Genomic DNA, 15,246 nt, shown 5'->3' with positions numbered 1-15,246 from the left:
TTGTTGGATTATCATCTTCTTTTGTGGGTGATTTTGTTTCTGCTTTTGGGGGTGTGTGATTGTGTTTGACACACTTTGAAAACACTATCTTGTTTAGGTGCGTATTACGTGGTCTTACTTGGAACAGCTCACGCACTGTTCCGACCTTGTTTGTATCGCTAAAATAATTCTTCATTTGTTCCATTAAAAAATATCAATCGTAAAAGATGTGGACTAGTTGTTGTTGCACACAAAAAAAAAAAAAAAGTGTGGACTAGTTAGTTTGTAACATCATATCTAGAGCGGTTTCGAAACCGAGTTAACCTAACCGAATCTTCGAACCATTTTTATAATGTCGTTTAGAAAATCATATATTTTAACGTCTAAAATTCTATAGTCAAATTAAGATCTCATTTTTTTTGAAATAGAAAGCTAATTACTAAAATGTTTGCTCCACGCATAATGTAGATTGAACGTAGTTTAGATGGAATATACACCAAACCAACGAGCCAATATGACATTGGTTGGGATGCATTGCACAAAAGACTTATAGTCCACTTAAATCATGCTTCTAAAGGCATTGTAGTACATTAGGTGAGATTCACATAAGTAATTTGTGAGAAAAAGATGACAAATTCAAACTTTTGAATTTTGATACCAACAAAAAAAAAAAAAAAAAACTGAAAATTTTATTTAGGTGAAAAAAGTAGATTGAGATCTCCGAAGAAAGATATATCAAATAACTAGATATAACAAATAATTGCAAGAGCATATGACAGTTCCATTCCTCTCTACTACATGTAGCAAATTAACTAACAAACAAGTAATCACACCATCATTCATTGCCAACTCATCGTTATCAAAACCAAACCCATGACATATACTTATATAAGTTTGTAACGATGTAAGTGCTCTTGCACATTAAACATATTGACACAAGCAAGATCTGGACTTGGCCACTCAAATTAACGACAATTAGAAACCATATTAAAACCTAATCTGTATAGTGCCATCATCAACTCAAGAGACCTACAAACAATTAGCATATCGCCGTTTCATAGATTAGATCATTAGACTACTTGTGCATTCACTTTACCTTTACTCCATCAATTGGGCCTTTAACATCAGAAAGCCCATTACTAGAATCTTCTTAGGCCAACGTTAGCAAATTTGTTGCTTTTTTGGTAACATTGTGAAGATGCAAATTTGTTGCTTCTCGAGCTAATAATATGTTCAAGTAGTTTGCACCTCATTTTTAACAAAACTAACAACTTTTTTACAAACTTAAGATTTACGTCTCTAGCTATAAAATATTTATCCCAGCGACATTGGGAAAGTATGAACCAACCATTTTATAGCTCAGTACCACCAACAAGTCAATGTTTAGCTACGTTTTTATCTCATCTTACTTTCAGACAGACGTTGTTGTTCCAAATTCGACATCTTTCCAGAAAAGGCAAAACAGTCATATTCAGATTCGTTTATTAAAAGTGATGTAGTTTTTCTTACTTTTGACCGTTTGTTTAGTTGCAATTAGTTTATTCTTAAATATAAAATCTTGTTTTTCGGTAACTGAATAATCTCAGGTAAAAAACACCCCCAAATACTGTAATATCGTTTGTTCGGATATATCAAATTTGAGAATAATAAACAGATAGGAAACACAATTCTTTAAGATTTGGTACAAAGTAGTTTTCGTATTCTTTTTGGTTCGTTAGCAATTAAAAAATAAGTAAGAGAGGAAAAAGAAGTATAAAACGCAATTCTAACTAAAATAAATCCTTTTCACATATAGCGACGTCTCATTCTCATAGTCAGCAAAGGAAACATTGAAAGTTAATTTAATAATAATATTTAAATTATTAATATGCCTCTTTAATTATTAAACAAAATTAAAAAGAAAAAAAAAAAAGCCATCGTGGTGACTTCGTGAGAGGAAGCCAGCAAGTCACGATGGATTCATCATCATCATCATCATCACCATCATCATCATCAATCATGCATCATCATTGTAAATCGTAATCATATCATATCTTCTCTTCCAAAAATCAAAAATCTTCTTCACGGATAAGAAGAAAAAAAGAACACTGCACCTTACTATTATTATTTCGCTTTTGCTTTTTTCGCATCTCTCTATCATTCTCTTTCACATTCTCTGCCTTTTTTTTTTTTTTTTTTTTTTTTTTTTTTTNTGAAATCGCATCTTTGGGTCTGGGTTTGTTGTGTTGTGGAGTAAATTAGGGTTTTTTTTTGTGTGTGTGTGTGTGTGTGTTTGATTTCTTTGTAAAAAAAAAATGGACAAGTACGAGCTAGTTAAAGACATCGGTGCTGGTAATTTCGGAGTCGCTAGGCTCATGAAAGTCAAAAACTCCAAAGACCTCGTTGCTATGAAGTACATCGAGCGTGGCCCTAAGGTAAATATTCCCCATATACTTGTTGTTGTCTTCTTAGATCAAAGCTTTTGAGTAATTTTTATTTTGTGTTGTTTTTGGGTGAAATTGATATATAGATTGATGAGAACGTGGCGAGAGAGATTATAAATCATAGATCACTTCGTCATCCTAATATCATCCGCTTTAAGGAGGTTAGTAACTGTGTACTATAGCCTATAGCTGCTCTCTTCATGGTATGCGGCGGATGGTTGTGTGATAAAGTTGATTTTTTTTTTTTCAGGTAGTTTTGACACCAACGCATATCGCTATTGCTATGGAATATGCTGCTGGTGGTGAGCTATTTGAGCGTATATGTACCGCTGGAAGGTTTAGTGAAGATGAGGTGAACGCTCTTGCTTCTCTTTGTCATTTTTTTAAAGTCATAGTGGTTGGTGTACTCAATTGATCAATCTGAGATTGATTGATTGAGAGTAAAGGAAAATAGGATAACATGTATAATAGGAAACAAAAATTTTTTTTGTTGGAATCAGATTATGATAGCTTTTTGTTTTGTGCATCTTTGTTTTTACAGGCAAGATACTTTTTTCAGCAGCTTATATCGGGAGTTAGCTATTGCCACGCTATGGTAACGGGAATGGAAATGGCTTATGCTTACGCAGTTTTTTATCTTTTAACTTCAGAGATATACAGAATCTTCTGCGGTATCTTCGTGCTGTACTCATATTGTTTCCTTTATTGGCACAGCAAATATGCCACAGAGATTTGAAGCTTGAAAATACCCTCTTGGATGGAAGTCCTGCTCCACGTCTTAAGATCTGTGATTTTGGTTACTCCAAGGTCTGTGGCATCACGCACTTGATTTCTTTATTTCTTTTGTCGTAACAAGATCCTTTTTGTTTGTTCTCTTTCCCTCTATTTGCGTGGAACCTTGTTACTTTCGTGTGATCTGTTCTCTTCTTCTTTTGTAGTCCTCGCTGTTGCACTCTAGGCCCAAATCAACTGTTGGAACTCCTGCATATATTGCTCCTGAGGTTCTTTCTCGCAGAGAGTATGATGGCAAGGTAATCTTTTTGGTTTTCAAGTATTGATATATCAAGAAGCCACAGATAAGCCCCAACTTAGCAGGGCCTTGGTTGATTTGAGCAGTCATTTACTAAGCGATTTAGAAAGATCTGTCTTTTTTTTTTAATTATCCATGACCATATGTGTTTATCATCTATAATCTGTTTACCATCCCTTGCTTGCATTTTCTGACTCTTTGTGTGTATTTGGTTAATGATAATTGTAAGCTTTGTAACCCTGACCCATTCATATAAAAGAACTGCACGGCTTATTTTGAAATGGAAAGTATCCCAAATGTTACAGAAGCAAAGACTATTAAATTGTTATAATCTTAATTGATTGGATTTGGAACATCTTCATGGAAATTATCAATGGTTTGTACTTATATGTTCTCTATCACTCAGATGGCTGATGTATGGTCTTGTGGTGTGACTCTTTATGTGATGCTGGTGGGAGCATACCCATTTGAAGACCAGCAGGATCCCAAAAACTTCAAAAAAACGATACAAGTAAGTTTCTTTGTTTTTGCACTCTTTGCTTTTTTGAAATGACACGACCTACTAATTGTTGAGCCACATTGTTACAGAGAATAATGGCTGTCCAGTACAAGATCCCGGACTATGTCCATATCTCACAAGATTGCAAGCATCTCCTCTCCCGAATATTTGTCGCCAACTCAATCAAGGTATGTATATATCACTCTCTCAAAAAGCTTAATTCATCCTGTGTGAGATCATTTCTTGTATAGTAACTTATCGTTTTTTCTGCAGAGGATTACTATAGCTGAAATCAAGAAACATCCATGGTTCCTAAAGAACCTGCCAAGGGAACTTACAGAGACAGCACAAGCTGCATACTTTAGGAAAGAAAACCCGACATTCTCTCTCCAGAGTGTCGAAGAGATTATGAAGATTGTTGAAGAGGCGAAAACTCCTGCTCCAGTTTCTCGATCCATAGGAGCATTTGGGTGGGGAGGAGTAGATCATGCTGAGAGCAAGGAGGAAGATGCAGAGGAAGAAGTTGAGGAAGTAGAAGAAGAAGACGTAGACGAAGAAGATGAGTATGATAAGACGGTGCAGCAAGTGCATGCTAGCATGGGAGAAGTCCGAGTCAGTTAAACACAACAACAACAAAAAAAGATTGGTAGATTGGTTTTCTTGTCAAGAAAAGTTTCTAAAACCCAAAAAGAAACGGTGTTCGTTGGTCTGTCGAATCTGTCTCTTGCAAAGTTATCTATTATATTTCAGATTTCTCATAAACCTGAATCCCTCTGTTTAAGTGCCAACCTTGTCAGGACTCAGGATTTGTATACAGATTAACAACACAAACACAATAACACTAACAAATAATAATAACCAAACTAATCATTGACCTGAGAATCCATTATAACCCAAAGGTTCAGACATGACCATACAACCAAAGACAACACGCAAGTCCTAAAGACACATCCTATTTAGCTTAATGAGACCAACCATGATCATACAACCAAAAACGACAACAATAATCATCTTATTCATCGTGGATTTGAAATCTGCCTTTGCTTCCAACAAACATGTTCCACCCTTAATATATAACATTAAGCTATAGATAATTGATCAGTTTCAGAAGAAACACGTTCCAACAAACATGTTCCACCTTGAACACTAATTTTGCTCTTCAGCCCATTGTAAGCTCACATGATCTTGAACCCCTGGTTGCATTTTCCAATTCCTCAAAGACATGTTGGCTCACAGTTGCGGTAACTAATTGCCTTGCGTTCTTCAAAATATAAATAGCAACTTCTTTCTGTCTTGGTGTTCCTTCAATGTCTTTACAGTCAAAGGTTTTGAGATGGTAAAACAAACATTCAGGAGCAGAACTCGGTGGAATCCAGCAACCCTCGTCAGGATCCCAGCAACCCTGCGATCAAATGATACAGTGCGCATTACATCAAACCTCTATACAGGAAACCAAACATGAACTAAGCCTCTACATAACATAGGAATGAAAGTACCGGATGGTCGTCTTCAAACTTGAGAATCTGTAGTATAGGGGAATGTTGGAGCATACACACAAGCAAATTCGCCCAGTTCTCACTAAAACGGTGGAACTCCAAACATACAAGCTGAAAGAAAATGGTACGAATAAGATACTGAGCCTGCAAATGAGACACATATAGTGACGGTTTGCAAGTGTGATTAAAGAAAACCAAAAAAATAAAATAATAATCAAAGTGAGTAGAGAGAATTACCCCATAATATAAAGACAGAGAAAGACGTTTGACATAGGTAAGAGATTCCAGAATATTCCCTTGGCTATCAATCTCAAGCCTTGCCTCCACAACCTTGGGAAAACCACCGATGATATTATAGTTACCACACTCTTGACACTCTTCTAAAATATCCAAGTGGTTCAAAGAATGAGAATGTATCACAAACACATTATCATTCGTATCAGCGTCTTCCATCATATCAAAAACGGTTAAACTCCGAAGGGAAGGCACATCAATGGTGAAAGTCTTCCCATTATTGTCCTTACTAGAATTCTTTACATCCAAATCTTCAAGAACAGGGGAACTAGATACAAGCCTGACAAAAGATTCCTCGTCTTCGTACTTCAGAAATATAAGACGCAACGTCTTGAGAGATGGAAGGCTAACCCGAGAAGGAACTTCCGAAAGAATCACCCTCTTGAGTTCCAAAGTCTCTAATGTTTCACATCTAAACAGTGCACTTGGTAACCTTATACGGCAATGGTCAGTGGCATACGCACAAAACGATCAACAGCGAATCTAACCCATGATTCGATTTGTAAAGCGCTACATTGAGAACGTCGTCTGGTGAGATGAAAAGTTTCTACAACTGGTGACTTGTGTAATAGCAAAAACCCAAAGATGAAATCCGAAGACAATATGCAATCCTCAACAAATCTATCTTCAAAGTTAAGCCTTGTCAATAGTGTCCAAAGAAACAGCCATCGTTTTGACAAAATGCTAGTAGCTACGGCATCTTTGATTGGGGCAAATGATAATATTCTGATGAGCATATCATCAGTTAACTGACTAAAGCTGTCTTCCATAATATACGTTCTCACAAACAACTCCAAAGCTTTGTTTTTTATTATTATTACCAGAATCTACAAATCAAAGAAGAAGAAGAAGAAGAAGAAGAATAGCGTAATTAAAGAAGGAAGGGAAGGAGAAATAGCTATAGGATGCAAAAACGAAGAATCGAGAGAGGAACCCTAACCTTAGCTGAGAAATCGCTCACTTCTTCTTCTTCTTCGCTCTCCACTCTGCAGTGTTTTTTTTGGTAAGAGGAGGAACCAGGGAGACCTTAAGTTCTCTATGACTTGGGCTTTGGGCTTAGGCCCATTAACAATTTTGCATTAAACCGATATGGAAATTAATTTTTTTTTTGAAATTCAAAATATATTTGTTTTTGATGTCTGTGAGAGACTCTCTGACTGGTGACTGTGAGGGGGAGAGAGAGAGAGAGAGTGAAGCCTTTTTAACAATCCCGCCATACCGAAATCGAAGAAAGCTGTAAATTGAAGAGACGCGCTCTTCCTTCTCTTCTCTCTCTAGCTTCGAGATCTTACCGGGAAAAAGTTTCGCCGCTCGATTTCATCGACGCCGGAGTTGAGTTTCGCTATTCCGCCGCAGAAGCAAGAGAGTTTTCCATCGATTTGAAATTGTAAGCTCGATCTTCCCAATTTCCCAGTTATTTTTAGGGTTTAGTTTGTTCGCTTTTTTTTTTCCTCACACCGATGCGTTTTTTGCCACCTGATGCGATTATGATTACTGCTGCTAAGTTTTTGTGTGTTTTGTTCGGTGTTCTGTGATTGTGTGTTAAGAGATGAATCTTCGTTATTCATAGTAAAATCGCTTCATCTCCGAGTTGGATAACTTCTTAGCTTCTCGATTTGGTTAGATTTCTTCGTTTTTCTATGCAGTTTTTGAAATTTTAATTTTCAAATTTCGTTGTAATTTTCATAGATTACACAGCTCAATTTCGGTACTATTGTATCTTCCAGTTGGTGATAGTATGCAATTTCATCAGATTCAACTAATCACAATGTGCGACTTCTTTTGTTTTTTTCAGTTCAAGTACAGTAAAATGGTGGTGACAAGAGGAGATAAATTTGCTGGAAGCTCTCTGGCATGTAAATCTATGATCGGTGCTAATAAAATGAGGCAAAATTGATCTTATCCCTGTCCAATGTTGGTTTTTATCACGGATCTTTTGTTTTAATCTTCCTGATTGATAATTCTGCTTTCTGATTGTTTTTAAATGCAGTGGGAGTCATCATCTCCCTCAAGTTAAAACAAATTGGTCGAAACATGCCAAGGCTTTTGAGTGTATACCATCCTTGAATAAGTTTATGAGCTCCAATTTCCTTTACTCTATAGAATGTCAAAAGCCAGGAAGAGATAGAGATATAGCTGCAACAAGGTATTGCAATATGTTCTTTTGAGGAACCATCAGCTCTTCTATCTTTTTGATGTTGTTCCTGTCTTTTCGTATCCCTGGGTCCAGTTCTGCTGTTATTTTGTTACTACTGAAGATTATATCACTTATAACTAACTCCCCTGACTTTAAGGATAGTGTTCCACCACGCTGTATCATCTAGCTTTTCTAGCATCGTTTGATTCTGTGTCACTGCTTGTTATGATTCTGGATATTGAGGTAGGATTGAGCTAGAATATGTGAAAATCCCCTAGTCAAATGTATGGATTCATTCTTTGGCTGCTTCCAACACCTCCAATTAAAAGAGAGCTAGTTGCTCATGATATCATCCTTTTACCTTTCTAGTAATGTCAATGTTTGAAACTCTTTTGAGGTTTTCTCAGTTGCCTTTAGGTATCAATTTATTGGCTGAAGTGGTCTACGTTATCTGAAAACTTGTTTCCCTCTATGTCTAGGTCAATTGAAAACATCTGTCCTCTAACTGTGCAAACTTTGGCACGGCCACAAATTGAAAAGGTATAATTGAAGGAAAAACTCTGATGGTAACTAAAATTTTGAATTATCCAATCCTATCGGCATGTTTGTTGTGGAAGAAATATTTCCATAGTCTACTTTCTTCCATTTCCTGTCTCTGAGTAAATAATTTAGGTGTCTGAATTCTGTTTTTTTTTTACGGATTGAACTTCCCCTGCCAGATAACCTTATTTGAGTTATTGTACATATATATAACTTGAGTTGTTATCCACTATTTTCAGGCTTGGTGTACTCTTATAAATCTCTCAATAAGTAAGACCTACCTGAGACCTGGCATTACTCCTGCAATTGATGATGGCAGCACTGATTTGTTCATCTTCGACGAAAGGATCCATTATTAAAGTTACATCCACTGCTGATGGGTCTTTCTACGCACACAATCATCCAGAGCATAGTCAACGGCGTGTAAGAGGCACTGCAAAATCGTTTGACAGTTTCTCCTCCTCTTCCGTAGGTGATGATAAAATAACTATTGGCAAGGCTCTACAGGTAAAGGATGAGATTAGAGATTCAGTAACCGGTTATAAATATACCAGTGGTATGGAGATGCCAACAATCAAAAATTCCACACACCCAGCTAGTCTTGATGAGATTGATTATGATGACATAATTGAGGTAATGTTCTCGATACAACTAGGGAACTGAACTTCTTTGAAATCTAAGTACTTTTCCATGTGAGCAAGAAACTTTATCTCAATTTATATTTGTGGTAACTCTCCGCCCTAGCCGAAAATGTAACATTATTACAAAGTTAGTTGGATACTCTAGACAGCTAACTTTGGAGTTGCACCATTTATCAGTGGATCTAGAAGGACATCTTTTCATATTTACTTCTGCGGAATGATAGAATAGATCACCTTTAATGTGTGCTAACTTTGGAGTGCAGATTATTGACGTAGACCAAATTGTGATGGAACACTACCATTCAACGTGTACCGCCCAACCATCAGTATCTAGTTTTACACCAATAGCTCCATCTGTGGATATATTTGCTTCCAGAAGAGAAGAGAAATGCTTGCCTCCTGAATTATGTTCCAACTGTAGTCATGGAATAAAGGTATGCCTACCAATTCTCTCACTTTCTCCAATTATTTCATAAACCAATTAGGTGTCTCATTTTGTTTGCTTTAATTTCCACGCAGCTAGGGCTTTGTCCTGAAGCTTCCACCCATGTGGAACAAATGAAGGACACGCTGCTTGCAATATCTAATGAAATCCTGGACAATACTACTGGCCTGGGCCCTGATCATTTTGAACAGCTTCGTCAAAAGAGGTACGCATTCCCATCACCCATCAATTATGTTCCCTTTTTCTTTGATTTGTCCTTTTCAGAAAATAATTTAGCTTCTTTCAGAGGTTGTGACACATTCATTCACACAAAACTTGGAAATTATCCAGCTAGAAAGAATTAGGCCTAAAGAAACATCTGATAACATGTCTTCTTTTTTAATTTTATTTCGTTAATTGCATCACAACTAAGAGTATTCTGTGAGTTCTGACGTAGTTTCTAAGCTGTTGAGACTTGTATTGTTGGTAGGTTACTGTTGAAAAAGCAAATTCAGCAACTCGAAATCCTCATCCAGAATAAAGAAAGGCAAATATCGCAGTGTTCGGTGTTGACAGCTACTCAGACTCTGCAGTATGAAACATCTCAAACAACAAATCATCAGATGGTTTATGCGCAGACAGATTCTCGAGCTCACGTAAAAGAAGACTATTTATTTTCTGAAGATAGGAAGGGTATTTCATCCTGTCCTGTAGAGAGGGAACAAATTCCCGAGATTATAGATGTCACTTATACCGAGAGTTCAAATGAAAAAAAGTGGAGCAGTCGTGATTTTTCTTGGACGAAAAATCTTGAGGTGATTGTTTATCTGTCTTCCGCAGTTATTTTATTTACATCTCTCCTGTGTACTCATGTGCTACATTAAAATGATTAGGTCTATAACAAAATAGTGTTTGGAAACCACTCATTTCGACCCAACCAAAGAGAGATTATTAATGCTACAATGAGTGGTTGTGATGTTTTTGTTTTAATGCCAACTGGAGGGGGGAAAAGCTTGACATACCAGGTAACGACATCTTAACTGTTACTTTGAAATGCCATTGAAAATTTGTATTTCTGGTTTTTATTCTAACACAGATTTTCGCTTACATCCTGTAAAAAAAAAGATGACAGTGTCGAATTGTGTCCTAGGATAAAACTATTAGCTAGTATCTGTCCTGGTGGAAGTTATACTTCAGATAAGTTTCTCTGTATTAAGAACCTGAAAACGCCTTCGTAACACCTGTTTCTCTGCAGCTCCCTGCTCTGATCTGCGCAGGAATAACGTTAGTAATATCTCCACTTGTTTCACTCATTCAAGACCAGATAATGAACTTATTGCAGGTGAAGGCTTCAGCAACCCCAGATATGTTGTTTCTGTCGTCTATTTTATTTAACAGTTTTACACTTGTACTCAGAAATTTTGTCTTAATTTACACTTTGGTTTCTAAAATTCATGGCTATAGACCAATATACCTGCTGCTTCCTTAAGTGCTGGAATGGAGTGGGCTGAACAACTAGAGATCCTTCAGGAGCTGAGCTCTGAGAATTCTAAATACAAGTTACTGTATGTCACACCCGAAAAAGTGGCAAAGTGAGTCATTATTTTCTTTAGTTGTTGATTCTCAAAAAAATGTGGGTATTGAAAAATCCCACACCGGATAGGAGTGGAACAAGTCAAAGCCGTAGAAGGCCTAAGAACATCCAAACCCTTGAGATAGCTTTTGTGGTGACTGGTGAATGTTGCTCAAGAGTCTGTGGGCTTGATTTTGGCTCAATTCCCATCAGATTCTCTCCTGATATTAGATTTTTCTTGGATTAAATTATACTAGCTGGTGCTGTAATTTATTATCGCATTAGATACTGGCAGTAGTTTTTTGATAGAAGTCGTACATCTTATAATTCTAGGATTGGTTATTAGCAGAGATGTGGGAAAGTATTGCTAATAAGAAGCTTCTCTTTCTTGACTACAGAAGCGATTCCCTTTTAAGGCACCTTGAAAGCTTAAACTCCCGTAGTTTGCTTGCTCGATTTGTTATTGATGAAGCTCATTGCGTGAGTCAGTGGGGGCATGACTTTCGACCAGACTACCAGGTTAAGTCTATTTAAAGCTTAAAACAGACACTCCTTTACATTTCTCATTACTAGTTTGAAGAAACGTAACCTTCCTCTTTGTACTCCAAAAACAATGCTGCAACATGCAGGCTCTTGGTGTTCTGAAACAGAAGTTTCCTAATATTCCCGTCTTAGCTTTGACAGCTACTGCAACAGCCAGCGTAAAAGAAGATGTTGTGCAAGCTCTTGGTCTGGTTAACTGTGTTGTGTTCCGGCAAAGTTTTAATCGCCCAAATCTATGGTAATGTACTGAAAATAGCTTAATACGAATTCTTCGTGTTGCTTACTAAAACACATTGCAGGTATTCTGTTGTGCCCAAGACAAATAAGTGTCTGGAAGATATTGACAGGTTTATCAAGGAAAACCATTTTGATGAATGTGGCATCATTTATTGTCTTTCAAGAATGGACTGTGAAAAAGTCACAGAAACATTGCGGGTAGGTCGTTTATTTGCCTTTCTCGTATCTTGTTAATATGGAAATGTTTACATATTGTGTTTCAAATTCAGGCGTTTGGCCATAAAGCGGCTTTCTACCATAGCAATATGGATCCTGGTAAACGTGCCTTTGTACAGAAAAAATGGAGCAAGGATGAAATCAATATAATATGTGCTACAGTGGCATTTGGAATGGGTAATGAATGGTCTCGGTCACTTTGATTGATTAAAGTTTGCTGCATGCTAACATTGATTTTTCAGGAATAAATAAGCCCGATGTTCGATTTGTCATTCATCACTCTCTACCAAAGTCCATAGAAGGCTATCATCAGGTGTGTTTTACTGAACATTTAATTATGAATATTCTTGTAAAGTGAGTTACATCAATCAAGTACAACGTTATAACAGCTAAAAACTCAGATAGGCTTACTTTGTTCTCATGCAAGGAATGTGGTCGTGCTGGTAGAGACGGCCAGAGGTCATCATGTGTTTTGTATTACAGTTATACTGATTATGTAAGTTGCATAAATCTGACACTATAATAAGTTACTACTCCGGAGGAATACCTACACGGCTACACTCATGGTCATGTTTGTGGTTATTTGTTCAGATTCGAGTGAAGTCTATGATTAGCCAAGGAGGACTTGGCCAAGGCCATATGACAACGGGATATAATCGTAAAGCAAGTTCAGGGAGGATGCTCGAATCGAACACTGAAAACCTTCTCCGCATGGTATTTTATTGGCAAGATTCCTTGTGTTTGGTTTCCAGGTTCTAACTCGGCTTGCTGAGATATATTTCCAAATTTTGCTGCTTCAGGTTAGTTACTGTGAAAATGAGGTGGATTGCCGACGTTTCTTACAGCTAGTTCATTTGGGAGAAAAATTTGATTCGACAAACTGCAAAAACACATGTGATAATTGTTCCAGCAGCAAAAATTTGATTGAAAAAGATGTAACTTTGATTGCAAGGCAACTGGTATAGAAATCATTTGAGTTCATCATGTATTGTACCTGCTGGATGTTGTATGGGGTAATGTACCACAATCTTTTGTGGCTATAGGTTGAACTGGTGAAGTTAACAGGAGAAAGGTTTTCGTCAGCTCATATTGTAGAACTCTACAGGGGATCCTTGAACCAGATGGTATGTGTGCTAACGACGCATTTATTTTTTTTTCTATTTCCATAACCTGTTAATTAGAACCATTGCTGTCTCATAAACAATGTGTACTTTAGTTCGCTGATGTCCTCAAGCCCATGAATCCTATCAGTTCACTGAACCACTTGTAATTGGCCTTCGGCTTTTAGGTCAAGAAACACAGACATGATACTTTGCACCTGCACGGAGCAGGAAAGCATTTGGCAAAAAGTGAAGCCTCTCGTATCTTGCACTATCTTGTGACAGAGGATATTCTTGCAGAGGGTGTAAGAAAAAGTGATCTGTATGGATCTGTATCGTCGTTGCTGAAGGTACATATCGAATTTCGCTTTTAACTATGTCTGTTTTTGTAAATAGAGATCTGTGTGGATATCTATCGCTGTTGCTGGAGGGTTTTTTTTTGTTTTGTGTGTAAAATATTGGTCTGTGTGCTTTCCGCTCTGGTTAATTTTGCTTAAGAATGAATGTGATCGTGTACAAATATATCTGTGTACACAGGTAACATCCATTTATCTATCNGAGCAGGAAAGCATTTGGCAAAAAGTGAAGCCTCTCGTATCTTGCACTATCTTGTGACAGAGGATATTCTTGCAGAGGGTGTAAGAAAAAGTGATCTGTATGGATCTGTATCGTCGTTGCTGAAGGTACATATCGAATTTCGCTTTTAAATATGTTTGTTTTTGTAAATAGAGATCTGTGTGGATATCTATCGCTGTTGCTGGATGGTTTTTTTTTTTTGGTGTAAAATATTGGTCTGTGTGCTTTCCGCTCTGGTTAATTTTGCTTAAGAATGAACGTGATGGTGTACAAATATATCTGTGTACAATGGTAACATCCATTTATCTATCTTTTTATATAGGTGAATAGATCAAAGGCTGCCTCACTTCTTTCTGGAGGCCAGACTATAACAATGAGGTTTGATTTTACACTCGAGATTTCTTTAGTATTTACATGAACTACTTGCAACCAAATCGGTGTCATCAATAGGTCAAACGTAAGGAAATGGTACTGGGGCACCAGAGCCTTAGGATTTCTGCCTGAAAATCGATCTGCTCTCATTGCAATGCCACTGCTGCTACTAATTGTTTTGATAAAGGTTAAGTTTAATGAGATTGACATATCTTTTACAGATTTCCTTCGACCGTGAAAGTGTTAAAGCCGAGCAAATCTGCAGCAAACCCAGCCAAAGTTATATTAAAGCAAACTACTCTTCCAATGGCAAATGCTGCCCCAAAAGATTCGGTATATCTTCTTGAATACTTGTTTTCCTTTTCTAGCTCAAAGATTAAACCACCACTCTTAATGGCTAAAGTCTGCTTCATTTTTCTCAATGTCGGGATAGAATCTCTCCGACAATTTGTTGACAGCCTTAAAAAAGCTTCGTACTGATATTGTCAAAGAATCCTCAGATGGAGTCATGGCGCCGTACCATATATTTGGGTAAGTTCATTATCTGTTTCATGACAATTTTTTGTTTCTTTCTCTGGTCGCAAGTAATATAAAAACCCCTGTGTTTGTAGCAATGCAACGCTTCAGCAGATAAGTAAACGTCTTCCTAAAACTAAAGAGGAACTCCTCGATATCAATGGTCTAGGAAAGTAAGTATCGTTAAGCTTTCTAAACTCTACTCTCTCTCTAACCAAAGCAATGAAACAAAACTTAGGGATTTGGTGATGTTTATCTTTCAAACTCTCAACAGAGCCAAGGTGAGCAAGTACGGAGATCGGTTATTGGAAACCATACAATCAACCATCAATGACCATAATAGAACAGGTCCTGGTTCCGGGAAGAGGAGAAGAGACGAGAACATTTGTCCGAATGTAGCAGACGATGATGATCCCGATTGGAGTGCGAGTAAGTCCCACAAAAAGGCATTGAAAAACAAAAAGTAACACGGTTAATAAGCTTTACTACAGGTTACCCAAAGAAAATAAGCTATAGAAAATATCTACCTTTACAAAAATTGTGATTATATAATTTTGTTGTATATGGCACGCTGCTAATTCCCATTTGTCCACGAGGTATGCACCTAGACCACCTGGCAAGCAACAGATTTGCCTATAGTTCCTTAGCCA

The 15,246-nt window shown here is 37.1% G+C and overlaps 3 protein-coding genes across 4 annotated transcripts; 2 read left to right on the top strand and 1 right to left on the bottom strand.

Annotated features, from left to right (window-relative positions):
• On the top strand, window positions 1,981-4,732 carry LOC104714421 (serine/threonine-protein kinase SRK2B). The gene is made up of 9 exons (XM_010431780.2): window positions 1,981-2,393; window positions 2,489-2,563; window positions 2,653-2,754; window positions 2,944-2,997; window positions 3,117-3,209; window positions 3,341-3,433; window positions 3,839-3,943; window positions 4,021-4,119; window positions 4,205-4,732. Exons 1-9 carry the CDS (start codon window positions 2,274-2,276, stop codon window positions 4,550-4,552), a joined length of 1,089 nt encoding a protein of 362 aa, XP_010430082.1. The 5' UTR covers window positions 1,981-2,273; the 3' UTR covers window positions 4,553-4,732.
• LOC104714422 (F-box/FBD/LRR-repeat protein At5g56420-like) lies at window positions 4,796-6,714 on the bottom strand. Of its 2 annotated transcripts, none has more exons than XM_010431781.2 (4): window positions 6,662-6,714; window positions 5,665-6,548; window positions 5,428-5,571; window positions 4,796-5,333 (listed from the first exon to the last, which is right to left on the bottom strand). In XM_010431781.2, the coding sequence occupies exons 2-4, from the start codon at window positions 5,881-5,883 to the stop codon at window positions 5,091-5,093; spliced, it is 606 nt and encodes a 201-aa protein (XP_010430083.1). In that variant the 5' UTR covers window positions 5,884-6,548; window positions 6,662-6,714; the 3' UTR covers window positions 4,796-5,090. The 2 variants fall into 2 exon arrangements, with proteins under 2 accessions (XP_010430083.1, XP_019085199.1); XM_019229654.1 differs by having other exon boundaries at window positions 5,428-5,538.
• LOC104714420 (ATP-dependent DNA helicase Q-like 4B) lies at window positions 6,872-15,201 on the top strand. The gene is given in 27 exon segments (XM_019229723.1): window positions 6,872-7,108; window positions 7,517-7,608; window positions 7,712-7,867; window positions 8,338-8,398; window positions 8,638-8,727; window positions 8,729-9,031; window positions 9,303-9,473; window positions 9,559-9,689; window positions 9,954-10,278; window positions 10,357-10,488; window positions 10,719-10,805; window positions 10,928-11,055; window positions 11,435-11,555; window positions 11,666-11,817; window positions 11,879-12,014; window positions 12,086-12,209; window positions 12,275-12,345; window positions 12,460-12,528; window positions 12,624-12,746; window positions 12,833-12,991; window positions 13,076-13,156; window positions 13,321-13,482; window positions 14,031-14,086; window positions 14,302-14,413; window positions 14,514-14,611; window positions 14,692-14,769; window positions 14,871-15,201. Coding segments are annotated over 26 exon segments (3,396 nt in total). The 5' UTR covers window positions 6,872-7,108; window positions 7,517-7,531; the 3' UTR covers window positions 15,064-15,201.

Source organism: Camelina sativa, chromosome 9 (genome assembly GCF_000633955.1).
Source record: "Camelina sativa cultivar DH55 chromosome 9, Cs, whole genome shotgun sequence".
NCBI lineage: Eukaryota > Viridiplantae > Streptophyta > Magnoliopsida > Brassicales > Brassicaceae > Camelina > Camelina sativa.
The sequence above is the reverse complement of the archived record's forward strand: the minus strand, read 5'-3'. Positions and strand labels throughout refer to the sequence as shown.

What these genes read in the sequence shown, in the direction of transcription:
- LOC104714422 (XM_010431781.2), bottom strand. Translation starts at nt 5,883, where the DNA reads ATGATGGAAGACGCTGATACGAATGATAATGTGTTTGTGATACATTCT. An exon ending in CTCTGTCTTTATATTATGGG is followed by an intron (nt 5,572 to 5,664) that starts GTAATTCTCTCT and finishes TCTCATTTGCAG; the next exon opens with GCTCAGTATCTTATTCGTAC. An exon ending in AGTTTGAAGACGACCATCCG is followed by an intron (nt 5,334 to 5,427) that starts GTACTTTCATTC and finishes ATTTGATCGCAG; the next exon opens with GGTTGCTGGGATCCTGACGA.
- LOC104714421 (XM_010431780.2), top strand. Translation starts at nt 2,274, where the DNA reads ATGGACAAGTACGAGCTAGTTAAAGACATCGGTGCTGGTAATTTCGGA. An exon ending in GCAGAGAGTATGATGGCAAG is followed by an intron (nt 3,434 to 3,838) that starts GTAATCTTTTTG and finishes TCTATCACTCAG; the next exon opens with ATGGCTGATGTATGGTCTTG. An exon ending in ACTTCAAAAAAACGATACAA is followed by an intron (nt 3,944 to 4,020) that starts GTAAGTTTCTTT and finishes ACATTGTTACAG; the next exon opens with AGAATAATGGCTGTCCAGTA.